This window comes from Hippopotamus amphibius, chromosome 12 (assembly GCF_030028045.1).
Source record: "Hippopotamus amphibius kiboko isolate mHipAmp2 chromosome 12, mHipAmp2.hap2, whole genome shotgun sequence".
Taxonomy (NCBI): Eukaryota; Metazoa; Chordata; class Mammalia; order Artiodactyla; family Hippopotamidae; genus Hippopotamus; species Hippopotamus amphibius.
The window spans coordinates 11,183,113-11,195,620 of NC_080197.1; the positions used below are offsets into that span (position 1 = coordinate 11,183,113).

Here is a 12,508-nt window from a genome sequence, read left to right on the forward strand (position 1 = left end):
ACTCTGACCACGAGGTGGTAACAATAGCCAGGTTATAGAGCAGAGTTTCTCAGACTTGGCACTATTGACATATTGGGCTGGGTCATTCTTTGTTTTGGAGCTGTCCTGTGTGTTAGAGGATGTTTAGCAGCATCCTTGGTCTCTACTCACTAGATGCCAGAAGCACCTCCCCAACCCTGTTGTGACAGTCATAAATGTCTCTGGGTGTTGCCTGATTCCCCCCACTTCGGGAGTGGGACAAGGACAGAAATTGCCCTGGTTGAGAAGCACTGTTATGCCTCTGGGGTTCTCCAAGACAGTGTTTTTATGTGCGGGTTAGAGTCTAGGTGTGTATTTATACACACTTATCTAAAAGTATTGTATGCATGCTTAAGAACAAACAGAATGATAGGAGTGTGTGAAGGAAAAGGAAAGTGATCCTTTCCCCATTTCATTATACTCCGCACAGAATAAAAACTGATCATTTGGTGTGTGGTGTGTTTCTACTGGCATTTGCTGTGGGTACACAAACAAGTACATCTTTTTAAATAAAAATGAGACCTTGCTATGTTTAATGTTTTGCAGATTTATTTATTTTTCCCCTTAACAGATGGTGGACATCTTTCCATATCAGTGCATATTGACCTGTCTCTCTTTTAAAAGCTTTACGTTGTATGTCTGATGTATGAATATATTCTGGTAAAGTTTTTCAAACACCACAGAGTAAGCAATTCACTTTGTTCGCTTTTATTCTTTATGTCAGTCAGGAAAAGAGAAACCATATTATATATTTCAACAGAGAGAATTAATATAGGAAGTTGATCAAATAGGTGTTGGACTGAGAAAAGCTAAAAAAGCACACACTGGGGAACACAGAGATAACACAAAACAATAACCACTGCCTGGGCCTCAGAGGATGGGTCACGGGAGGCTGGGGCCATCAAAACCGAACACTTGGAGGACAGGTACCCTCTGCTGTTAGTCCCTGTTGGGGGCCAGCAGGGCTGGTTGGAGGAGCACTGAAAGACCAGAAGCTGGAGGCCAGAGACAGCTCTTGCTACCAGGATGAGGGTCTCATGCCAGAGTGACATTGATGGGAACAGAAGCAGATGGGAAGGAGTGAGTGCCTCCTTTCACCTTTTTATTTTCTATTAGGATTGTATGGTCAACTCAGCAATGTAGTCTTTAGGCTGTAGAATATTCAGGTGGTACTATGATTGAATTAGAGAAATGAGTAATTAATGCCTTCAGAGGGGACGTATGGCCCACTCAGAAGGATACCCTGATTGATGGAAAGAGAGTTTTTGTACAGAGGAAAATTGTGTCTAGAGGGGTGCGTGCAGGTGCTGGTTAGTAAACTACAAGCCCTACTTTCCCTGCTCTGCTTTGGATCCTGGGGCTGACAACCTACAAACTACACTTTTCCTTCGTCAGCCGGTTTCCTGTTAGGCTCCACCAATCAAGACACGAGAGAAGAGACTTGTTCCTTCCTGTTTGCCTCTTGTTCTATCTGCACCACTCTGGTAATTGCCCTTCATCCTGGCATCAGTGGTGGGTGCCAGCCTCCAGCTTTTGGGAGCACCCCCAGCATCAGCCTTGCAGCACCCCCTCCTCAGAGATCTGGGTTCAACTCTGGAGCCCTCTTCCTCTGACCCTCTAGATCTGATCAACTCCAACTTTGTTCCTTTGTCCCTCCAGCCTTAAGGGGAAACAGGGAATAAGCCTAAGCTAACACAGAGATACCTGCTTCCTGCAGTTATTACTTCTGTTTTGGTTCAGGTTCCTCTTTTAAAGTTTTTTTCAGTCCAATGATACCTGTTTAGCCAGTTCCCTATATTAAATTCTCTGTTAAAAAACTAGTGTGGTGTCTTTTTTTCCCCAGCTTTCCCCTAACTTTCAAATCACCACTTTCCTCTTCAGATTAACTCATGAATAGTAGTTCCAATGCATCTCCTCTCTTACCTCTTCCTGTACATTTATTACCTGTCCATGTCCTAAGTCATTGAGATCTTTCCAGGCTCTACCTGGTCTCCCTCTTTAGAGGGCCTGTCCTTTATTCTAACATAGCATATGCCCACATTGTACATAAAACATACTTTTTATATAACTACATCAGGTTTGAACTGAGTAGTGGTTGTCTATTTCACCTAATGTCACCTTTCTTTTATATATTTATTCAGATTTTGTGCTTTGTGTATTTTTGCAGCCAATACCTTTTTTCTTTTCTCATTTCTTATCTTAAAAATACATTTTAAAAGAATGAAATTTTGCCATTTGAAACTACATGGGATGGGCCTGGAGGGGGTTATGCTAAGTGAAATGTTAGAGAAAGACAAATACTGTATGTTATCACTTTTATGTGGGATCTAAAAAATAAACGCATGAATATAACAAAACAGAAATAGACCTACAGATGCAGAGAACAAACTAGTGGTTACCAGTAGGGAGAGAGAAGGGAGGAGGGGCAAAGTAGGGGTAGGGGATTAAGAGATATAAACTACTGTGTATAAAATAAGTAAGCTACAAGAATGTATTGCATAGCACAGGGAATGTAGCCAGTATTTTATAATAACTTTAAATGGAGTATAATCTGTAAAAGTACTGAATCACTGTGTTGTACACCTGAAATTAATATTGTCAGTCAGCTGTACCGCAATATAAATAGCTAAGTAAGCAAACATTCATTTTATTTTATAATACTTGCAGATTTACAGAAAAGTGGCAAAGGTGGTGTAGAAAGGAAGCTTTGGTACACACCATCCTCCCCCACTTTCCCTTATTGTTAGCATCTTAGTACAGTACATTTGTTAAGACCAATGAACCAATGTTGATGCATTATTAACTAAAGTCCATGATTTATTCAGGTGTTCTCAGTTTTTACCTTGTCTATTTTCTGTTCTAGAATCCTGTCTAAGACACCACATTATATTTTGTCATCATGTCCTGGGCTCCTTGTGCCTGTAACAGTTTCAGGTTTTTCTTGGTTTTGTTGCTCTTGACAGTCTGGAGGAGTACTGGTCAAATATGTTGTAGAATGTCTCCCTGTTGGAATTTGTCTGTTTTCCTCATGATTAGGCTAGGATTATCTCAAATATATATATATATTTTTTTTAAATAGATTTATTTATTTATTTATTTATTTATTTATTTATTTATTTTATTGGCTGTGTTGGGTCTTCGTTGCTGCACACGGGCCGTCTCTAGTTGTGGCGAGTGGGGGCTACTCTTTGTTGCGGTGCACGGGCCTCTCACTGCAGTGGCCTCTCCTGTTGTAGAGCACGAGCTCCAGGCGCGTGGGCTTCAGCAGTTGTGGCACATGGGCTCAATAGTTGTGGCTCACGGGCTCCAGAGCACAGGCTCAACAGCTGTGGCGCACGGGCCTAGCTGCTCCGTGGCATGTGGTGTCCTCCTGGGGCAGGGACCGAACCCCTGTCCCCTGCATTGGCAGGCGGATTCTCACCCACTGTGCCACCTAGGAAGTCCCTCAAATATATATTTTAGGCCTAAGAAAAGTTTGTAATCTCTAGGCTCCGGGCATGTAGTGACCAGTGGATGAAATAGCCTATGTTACACATAAATACTGTATACCCAGAGTTGGAGGGAGTTGTCTGTGTACTTTTATAGGTTGTACATAATCTGCAACTTGCTGGCTATACCAAGAGCTATGTCTTGGCAGCCTTCACGCGTGTGTGTGTGTGTGGGTGTGTGTGCGTGTGTGTGTGGGTGTGTGTGCGTGTGGGTGTGTGTGTGTCTGGACCTCAGCCTTTGAAAAGGCTACAGAGTATCCAGTTATAGGAGTATGTTTTATTTGTTTAGTCAGTCCCTTGCAGGTGGACATCTAGATTGTCTGCAGTAGCAAAAATAACTAAACAATGCTTCGGCTTTTTGTATGAGTCTGTCTGTAGGAAATTCCTAGAAATGGTCTTGCTGGTCTGAGGACGCCTGTTTCACAGGTTGATAGGCACTGCCCAGTTGCCCCATGAAGCTCAAGCCATGACAACAAAGTTGTTTCATGATCAAATAATGAATCTTAAAGAGCAGTGTTCCTCAGAGACAAGAATGTTCTAGCAGTTCTCCTTCAGGCGCATTTCCTTTCTTCAGTGGAACCTTTTAGCAGGTCCCTGGAGCACTTGTAAACAGAAGAGAAGAAAACCAGAACCTTATTTTCTATAAAAGTCTTGCTTTGGGCTTTTTAGTGACCCTTCAGTGTCTCTGCTCACTTGACTTGAGGCACTCTTCACTGTGTCCCAGTGAAACTGCCAGTTGAACGTCAGTGGTCAGAAATTCAATATTTCTCTTTTTCTAAGAAGTTAGTGTGGATGTTTTTAAATTAGACTTTCGTAGTGTCAAGAATAAGGTTAAGATTTAATCTACGTAATAATCAGAATCCTGTTACTAAACTGCCCACTCTCTTAACCATTTTGATGCTATTTTTAATGGAACGATCCGTGACCTCTTATCAACACTGATAAGCACAAACCATGCTGGCAGGTAAATAAATTGGTGCCTCCAAAATGTGGTCTTAAATGTTTTAAAAGACTGTGATTTTGGTAATTACCACTAACCCCCAGGGACTTTTTTATGTGAGGCGATGTCTTTGAATTGTGTGAGCGAAACCAGTGAGCATGGATGCAGGACACACCCAGAGGCGAATTTGGGATGCACGCGGTCAACAGATATTTATTGTGTGAGACTGTGCTAGGTGCTGAGGCTAGACCTTTTACCATATTTTCCATAAATCTGTGTGGAAACCATGCCCCTCTTCACTTCCTGCTTGTTAGGTTTACTGAGTGAGTTTTTCTTTCTCTGAGGAAACTCCTTAATTGCAACAAGGTGTTTGTTTTATAAAAGCTTGAAGATCAACATTCATTCATTCAGCAAACAGTTGAGTACCAGTTGAGTTGGGGCCCCTGCCCTCCTTGTTCTGGGTTTAGTGAGAGGTGTCTGATGGGAGACTGGGCGTCAGTCTTCAGATGCGGGGTCAGGAGGACTCTGAAAAGAGTTGAGCTGCAGGGTGCAGAGAAGCAGCTGGTATCAGGGCCCCAAGGAGAGGTAACTTGAAGAGTAACAACGAGAAGGCCAGGGGGCTGGATGAGGAGGGAGAATAAACGGAGAGGAAGGCAGGGGTGCGCAGGGTCCGATCCAGGAACTGGGGCTTCCTTTCTCAGGTCACCAGGAAGCCCTTGGGGAGGCTAAGCCACAGGAACGGTTTCCGGTTTTAAAAGGTCAGTCAGGCTTCTGTGTGGGGAGCAGATGGTAGGGGAGTGAGAGAGAGGGCAGAGACTTGGGTGATTCAGATGAGATGCAGTGGTGGAGGAAGGTGGCTGGGTGTGGGATCTCTTTTGGAGGTAGAAGTCGAGACTTCGTGATGATTGGGAGGTAAGAGGTGAGGGAAAAGGGAATCATGGCTGGCTGCTAGGTTTTTGCTTTAACTGATGGATGGTGTTGCTACTTAGGAGGGAAGAAGAGAGGGGGAGCATCTTGAGGATGGGTGGAAATCCAGAGTTGAGTTTTGATTTTGTTATAGGTTGGGGTCCCTGTTAAGTGGATGTAAAAAGTTTCTGTGGGTGTATTATGACTGCCTCTGAATCTTAAAATATTAATATATGTTCCAGTTTTTAAATTAAGGATGGGCTACTCTTTGGACATAATGTTTTCAAGCATTTAAATCGCATCCTTAATTTATTCTCCCCAAAGACCGCTAGATGTCACTGTTTACACAGGAGCCGTTTCTTGTGCAGCACGCAGTGAGGAAGGGGCACTGGTGCCTGAGAGGGGAACCCAAAGTGGGGTGGTCATTGCCGTCATGGGGGCCAGTCTGATGGGGAGCTGTCACCCTTTGGTGTGGTCTTCAGACACGCAAATGATGATAATGCAACTTCATATAAGACAGAAAACTGAACTGGCCTTCTGTTTTATATGATGTTTGAACTGGGTCTTAAAGGTTGTGAAGTAGTTCAGGTGAGCGCACGGCACTCTAGGCAGAAGGAACAGGCTGGAAAAGGCAGCACATTCTGCTGCTCATTGGGTGGAAGTTAAAGGGAAAAGTTCATTGCCATGGGGGCAATGACTTTTCCATTGTTTCTCAACAGAGGCACAGTCGGCGTTTGAAGAAGGACTGTTTTTTTCTATGCAGGTCTGGCATCTGTGGTTCCCCAGCTCCCCTCCTAAATGCCAGTGATCGCTCGGGTCATTATAAAGGCAGCAGGGAGAGATGGTGGTACATACAGTTGCGATCCCTTTCACAGAGCACAACCCCAAAGTGGTGATGAAGGGAGAAGCAACTCTCGTGTCTGTACCCAACCCCCCACCTTGAGTTACCTATTCTGCACATGGAGGTATTTAAGGCATTGGCTGATGAGCCTGGCATGAGTAGACATTGAGTGTGACTTCCCAGAGTGAAGAATGCCTTTACACATCATTTTCCCGAGTGTAGAAAAATGAACATAAAAACAAGTCCATCTGATTGGGCTTAATAATACTAACTTAAAACTTCAGTGATGCTAGCTTAAATTTTCTGCCCTCTTTACATTCCCCCGAGGCTAGAATTTGTATACACTGGTGTAGGGACTAATTACAGCTAACTTACCAAATAACAAGTAGACTTTGTGTAATGGAAGCAGATGCATCAATTCTGCAGTCAGGAATAAATGGGGTTTCAGAAGTTCTGCTTTTTTGAATTCTTTGTAATTGCCTGACATGGCTATACCCTTTTTTTTTTTCCAGACAATTTATGAAAACCGAATATACAGCCTTAAAATAGAATGTGGACCTAAATACCCAGAAGCACCCCCCTTTGTAAGATTTGTAACAAAAATTAATATGAATGGAGTTAATAGTTCTAATGGAGTGGTAAGTTGTTTTTCCTGCCCCTGCTTGTTCCCTGGGGTTCTCTGAAAAATGCTTTGTACTTTAATATCAGGGCCACTTTGGGCCTGATTCCATATGTTGCTTGGTTATTTGATGATAAAATATATTGCAGTACAGACATGTGCAGATTTGGGGTGAGGGCCTGTTTCCCAGTTGTGTTTAACCACAACTTATATGGCATTAACTCTGGCCTGTGTTGCTCAGCACTGTGCCAGTCACTTTGAGATAAGAGCTCATTCAGTCCTCCTGGTATACCCCCAAGAGGTAGAGGTGAGGAAACCGAGGCACAGAGGGGAAAGATCTTGCTTAAAATCACACTTTTACCTCATGGGCCTTATTTGTGGACCACTGGTACATAATAGTTTTTTCCTTTAATGGCCTTGCCTTTTTAACTTATTTTTACCACCATTTGCACTACCATAAATGGAAACCAGTCTCATGTGTCATAAGAAGGCAATAATGGCAATAGTAAATATTACAAAAACAAAGCAAAGCTGGTAAATTCTTCCTCCATATGTTGCTCACCAAAGGCTTTTGAGCCTCAGGCCTGCTGTGTTGTTCAGAGAGGAGATAAGCAAGTATTAAAGGGTGCTGCACCTGATATCTATCGCATGAGGTACTCAGAAGACTTGAGAGAAAATTGAAAAGAGATGAGCCTTGTTACTGTGTTCGGTGTTTAGTGTTGTCTCTGAACCCAGGACTCAGCTCACACTTTGGGAAATTCCTTTTGGGCGATGCTGCACTACCTCAAGAGGGTCTGACTCTGAGGCAGGGCTTGTCATTAGAGCCTGGGTCTGGGCCACCAGTTGCCTGTGCTCTCGCTACTGTGCTGTGCATCTTCATCGCCTGCCACCTGGGCATAGCGTTGAGAAAGGACAGGCCCTGAGCAGTGGCAGCAGCCAACCCAGGAGCAGGTCAGGTCATTGTTTCAGAGCCAGGTGGGTTGATTCTCACCAAGTGTCAGTGTCATTTCTCTAAATGTGACTTTACTTATCCATAATTTCCTTCTCCCACACAGAGTTTGGGGGACAAAAAGGGGAAAACAGCCTAACTGGAGGGAGGGGATCCTGTGGGTATTCTGTGTGTCGGATACCGTTGTGTGATCAGCATCTTCAACTTGAAAATGCATGTTACTCACGTGACTGCTGTGGCTTAGCTCCAGCATACAGCTTTTCTTTTGTTTGAGAGCCTGACAGTAATTTGTTTGTTGTTTGCCTTTCTGCAGGTGGACCCAAGAGCCATATCAGTGCTAGCAAAATGGCAGAATTCATATAGCATCAAAGTTGTCCTGCAAGAGCTCCGGCGCCTAATGATGTCTAAAGAAAATATGAAACTCCCTCAGCCACCTGAAGGACAGTGTTACAGCAATTAATCAAAAAGAAAAACCACAGGCCCTCCCCTACCCCCCATTCGATTTAAGCAGTCTTCATTTTCCACAGTAGTAAATTTTCTAGATACATCTTGTAGACCTCAAAGTACTGGAAAGGAAGCTCCCATTCAAAGGCAGTTTATCTTAAGATACTGTAAATGATACTAATTTTTTTGTCCATTTGAAATATATAAGTTGTGCTATAACAAATCATCCTGTCAGGTGTAACCACTGTCCACATAGTTGAACTTCTGGGATCAAGAAAGTATATTTAAATTGATTCCCATCATAACTGGTGGGGCACATCTAACTCAACTGTGAAAAGACACATCACACAATCACCTTGCTGCTGATTACATGGCCTGGGGTCTCTGCCTTCTCCCCCTTCCCCTGCCTCCTTCCCTCCCTGCAACAGCCCTCCAGCTTGGGGCGGCTTGTTAGAGTAGATGTGAAGGTTTCAGGTCACAGCCTGTGGGACTACTGCTGGGTGTGTGGGGGTGCTTCGTCTGCATCCCTGGTTTCTTTCTTTAAGTCTTAAATGATGCCCACTTCCAAGCCATCATCCTCTTCCCCACTCTCCACTACCACCCTTGGCCGAAGCATAGATTGTAACCCCCTCTGCTCCCCTCTGAAATTGGCCTTTGGTGAGGAATTCAGGGCTTTCCCCATGTCTTCTCCCCCCACCTTAATCGAGGGGTGCTGCTTTTTCCTTCCTCCTCCTCAAGTCCCTTTTTGCACCATCACCACCCAACACTTTCCATAACACTTCCTTGCTTTGGCCAGAAGCCATCAGGTAAGGTTGGAAAGAGTCTCTGACCTCCCTCATTTACTTTTGGAACCACAATTTATTTACTCTCCACCAGCCTGGGAAATGATATGGGTTCTCAGCCCTGCCACCCTCTGCTGTCATCGTCAGCTGATGCGTTTTTTTTAGCTCAGGTTTTGATAAGGTGAAAAGAACAGTCACCAGGGTTACTCAGACCTGCCAGCTCTCAAAGTCCTTGGTGGTTAAACTTGGAGAAAGGCCACAGAAGACACTTGTAAGCACACACGGTCCCTCTGAATGAATTGTTTTCTTTTGCCTGTAATTGCTTTTGCTTTTAAAAATTGAAGAAGTTTTAAACAGGGCTCTCATTTGGTCATCCTTGAAAAATCCATTTGGGTCTAGTTTGGAATCTGACAACTGGAACAAAAAGAACCTTGAATTCGGTGCATACTTTGGTTTTGGTGCTGCTGCTTCTCACGGTCCTCAGCAGGGATTGAGAAAGAACTTGGTGTGCACGGCAGATCCCCGAAATTCCTGGCAAATTGCTGCGTTTTTCCACTTTTCTGTTCAGGACCACTAAATGCTGAGATGTGGATGCATACCGAAATAAAAGCAATTCATCGTGTTCTAAGGTTTGTTTTTTTTTTTTTTTTTTTTTTTAATTTAGTGTTTGTGTAAAACCACCTTTTGAAGCAGCAACTATCAAGTCTGAAACGCAATTGGTGTTTCCATTAATCTTTTTTCTGGGGAAAACCTTAGTTCTAAGGATTTAACGTCCTGTAAGTAAAGTTCAACATAACAGTATTCCATAAGCAGCCTTTTTATTGTCAGACCATTGCCTGATTTTAATATAATAAAAAGAAGTGTGCGTTAATATTTAAAAAGCTGTGCTCTTCTTCCTCTTGGCATAGAATTTATTCAGGAATAGAATTTAATGTCTTTGGGATTCAATTTGACCTCCTAAAGCAGGGGTCGGCAAACGTTTTCTACAGTGGGCCCAAGTTAGTAAACATTTAGGCTTTTTAAAAAAATTATTCTTTTGGCCATGCCGCACAGCTTATGGGATCTTAATTTCCCAACCAGGGATTGAACCCAGGCCCTCAGCAAGTAAGAGCACAGAGTCCTAACCACTGGACTGTCAGGAAATTCCCAAATAGTTAGGCTTTATTGTCCAAGAGGCTAAGTCAAAGAAATCAAGTGAGTGTTTATTTAACAAGAGAAAACAAACTTCCACAATTTTTTGGATGAAATTCAAAATATCATAATTACAGTTTTTGTAATGTTACAGGTATACTGAGAAGAATGAAATGCTTTTTTTAGGGGATAACATTTAATTGGGATTCAAAGTTAGTATTCCCTATTACCAAATCCATTGCAAATGTTCATCTATAAAAATTGTTCTTCATTTGAGAAGCTGTAGACAACTGGGCAGTGGGCCAGATTTGGCCCATGGACCATAGTTTGCCAACCCCTGCCCTAGAAGCTTGAGTAAAAAAGGGGTGGGGTCTTTCCATCTTTCCTTTGATTTAAGTAGCTTTGTGGGACCCGAGCTATTAAGTCTTCACTAGTACCTACTTATTGGCTGGATTTAGTTGTCCATTGGATGTGAAAGAAAATAACATTTTCACATATATTTCTAGTATTTGAAACGAGTTGATCTGATTGAGAGTTTGTCTATCATCTACTGTGTGAGGAGTAGAAACATGTCGGTGGCTGTTTTTACTCAGGATTTGCACTGCCATGGTCCACACCACCAGCAGGCGCCACCTTGGTGTCCTGTGCCAGGAGCCAGGTCACTCCTTGTGGCCGATGGGGCCAGATCAGATGTCAGAACCTGACTGCGTGGAGGGAGTCAGGTTGTTCGTAACAGGCCACCCTTCAGAAAGCACTGCCAGAATGTCTGCCAAATGGTCCTTGTGAGCCTGTCCTCTGTAGTGAATTGCTGCTTTTCGAGCTCCCCTGGAAGGGGATTAATTGGACCAGGAGCACTGGTGGGCTCTTCACCCTCAGTCAGTCCTCGAGAATGAAGATGGGAGATGCTAAAATTATTTAAAAACGCTGCTGGAAAACCCTAAAGCAAATCAGGGCTGAATCTAAAAGTGGCAGCTCTTCTGTGCAGTGACTTCCAGAGAGGAGACAAGTCCCATCTAAAATCTGAGACTCTGCACCTGTTACCTTCTTAGCGGGCTGCAGGGAACTGGGCCTGGAGCTTCAGGAACTCAACTAGAACCTCCTGTGACAGCCGTTTGAATCTTTGGTCTGTGGTTATGTCCCACAGTCGTGTGATTTGCTCTTCGTCTTTGCTGGTGCATTCACAGGTGGCCTTAAGTTTATGGCCTAAGGGCAGAGAAGAAGCAGTTGTATCAGGTGCAGAGAGAGCACTTCTTTTGCCAGGTGGCCTCCCATCCCCAGCTCCTGCCAGGTCTTTGCTTTTGAGAGAAAATATTTCTACTGTTACTCTTCACTGTATAGAACTACCTGGTGCAGGGAGGTTTTCATAGTGACCTGACAATGCTGGGGGGAAGCACCCCCTTCTGACTGACCAACAACAAACCAGTGAGCGGTCTCCAGTGCCCTCTGACCTCTGACCATGACGTGGTGAGGGCAGCACCCTTGAGCTGCTTCTCTGCTGAGAAAGTTCTTAGGCCCTTCGGGTGGAGGCACCACTGATGCACTGCTGCCTCCGGGTGTGATGCAGCAACACGGATGGTGTCGAGTCAACAAAACGGGCCTGCTGCGTGTCTGGGCCTCCGCCTGGCAGCCAGCCTGTCCATGCGTGGTCTCTTGCCCTCCCCCACTCAGTCATGTACCCTTTCCGTGCCTATGCCTGCTCCACAGAACCCCGTGAAGGACATGGCATCAAGGGTTTCAGCAGAGGGGGACATTGTAAGGAAGGACAGCTTGTGAAAGCATCTCTTCCTTCCATTTGAGAGAAGTAAAATGCTGGGGTGGGCTGTCTGGACTGCACAGGGCTCTGAGCTATAGGGTTGACAACTGGACGTACCACAAAGGCTTTCTTGTGGGGATTACATGAAGTCACCTGCTGTTTTTAGAGCTGTTGGCACATGGGCTGCAGGTGGCCTTTGAAGAGGGGAGGTCTTAGCACTTACCACCAGCCACGCTGCTGCCAGCCTTGGCACAACGAACAGGAAAACACCAGCCACGTCTTCAGGGTTCCAGCATGTGTCTCATGAAGATGCTCCTTGGTGCTGGGGATGTGGGTTCAGTGAATGCCACATCTTTTTTTAAAATTGAAATATAGTTGATTTACAATACTAATATATTAAATTTAGGTGTAATCTTTCTGATTCAGATTTTTATGTGAAATCTCCCAACATTAGCGTGTCAAACTGACACACTTTTTTCATTCCCGTGTAGAACAGGGTACCATCACAGCTTGCAGGCCACAGTTGAGGCCTCCGAACATAAGGCTCCACCACCAGCTGTATCTTGTCCTCCCAAGGTTGTCATCGTGGCAGCCTTTGACCTCTGGGAGCCCTGCAGTCCTGGAAGCTCTGCCCAGG

The 12,508-nt window shown here is 44.3% G+C and overlaps 1 protein-coding gene across 2 annotated transcripts in view; it reads left to right on the top strand.

Annotated features, from left to right (window-relative positions):
- Positions 1–9,868, top strand: part of UBE2V1 (ubiquitin conjugating enzyme E2 V1) — a 29,271-nt gene extending 19,403 nt beyond the window's left edge. For both annotated transcript variants that reach the window (XM_057701468.1, XM_057701469.1), the window contains exons 3-4: positions 6,706–6,831; positions 8,075–9,868. In XM_057701468.1, coding sequence (XP_057557451.1) covers positions 6,706–6,831; positions 8,075–8,221 — 273 coding nt within the window. In that variant the 3' untranslated portion in view covers positions 8,222–9,868. The remainder of the gene's footprint in view (positions 1–6,705; positions 6,832–8,074) is intronic.
- The last annotated feature ends 2,640 nt before the right edge of the window (positions 9,869–12,508 follow it).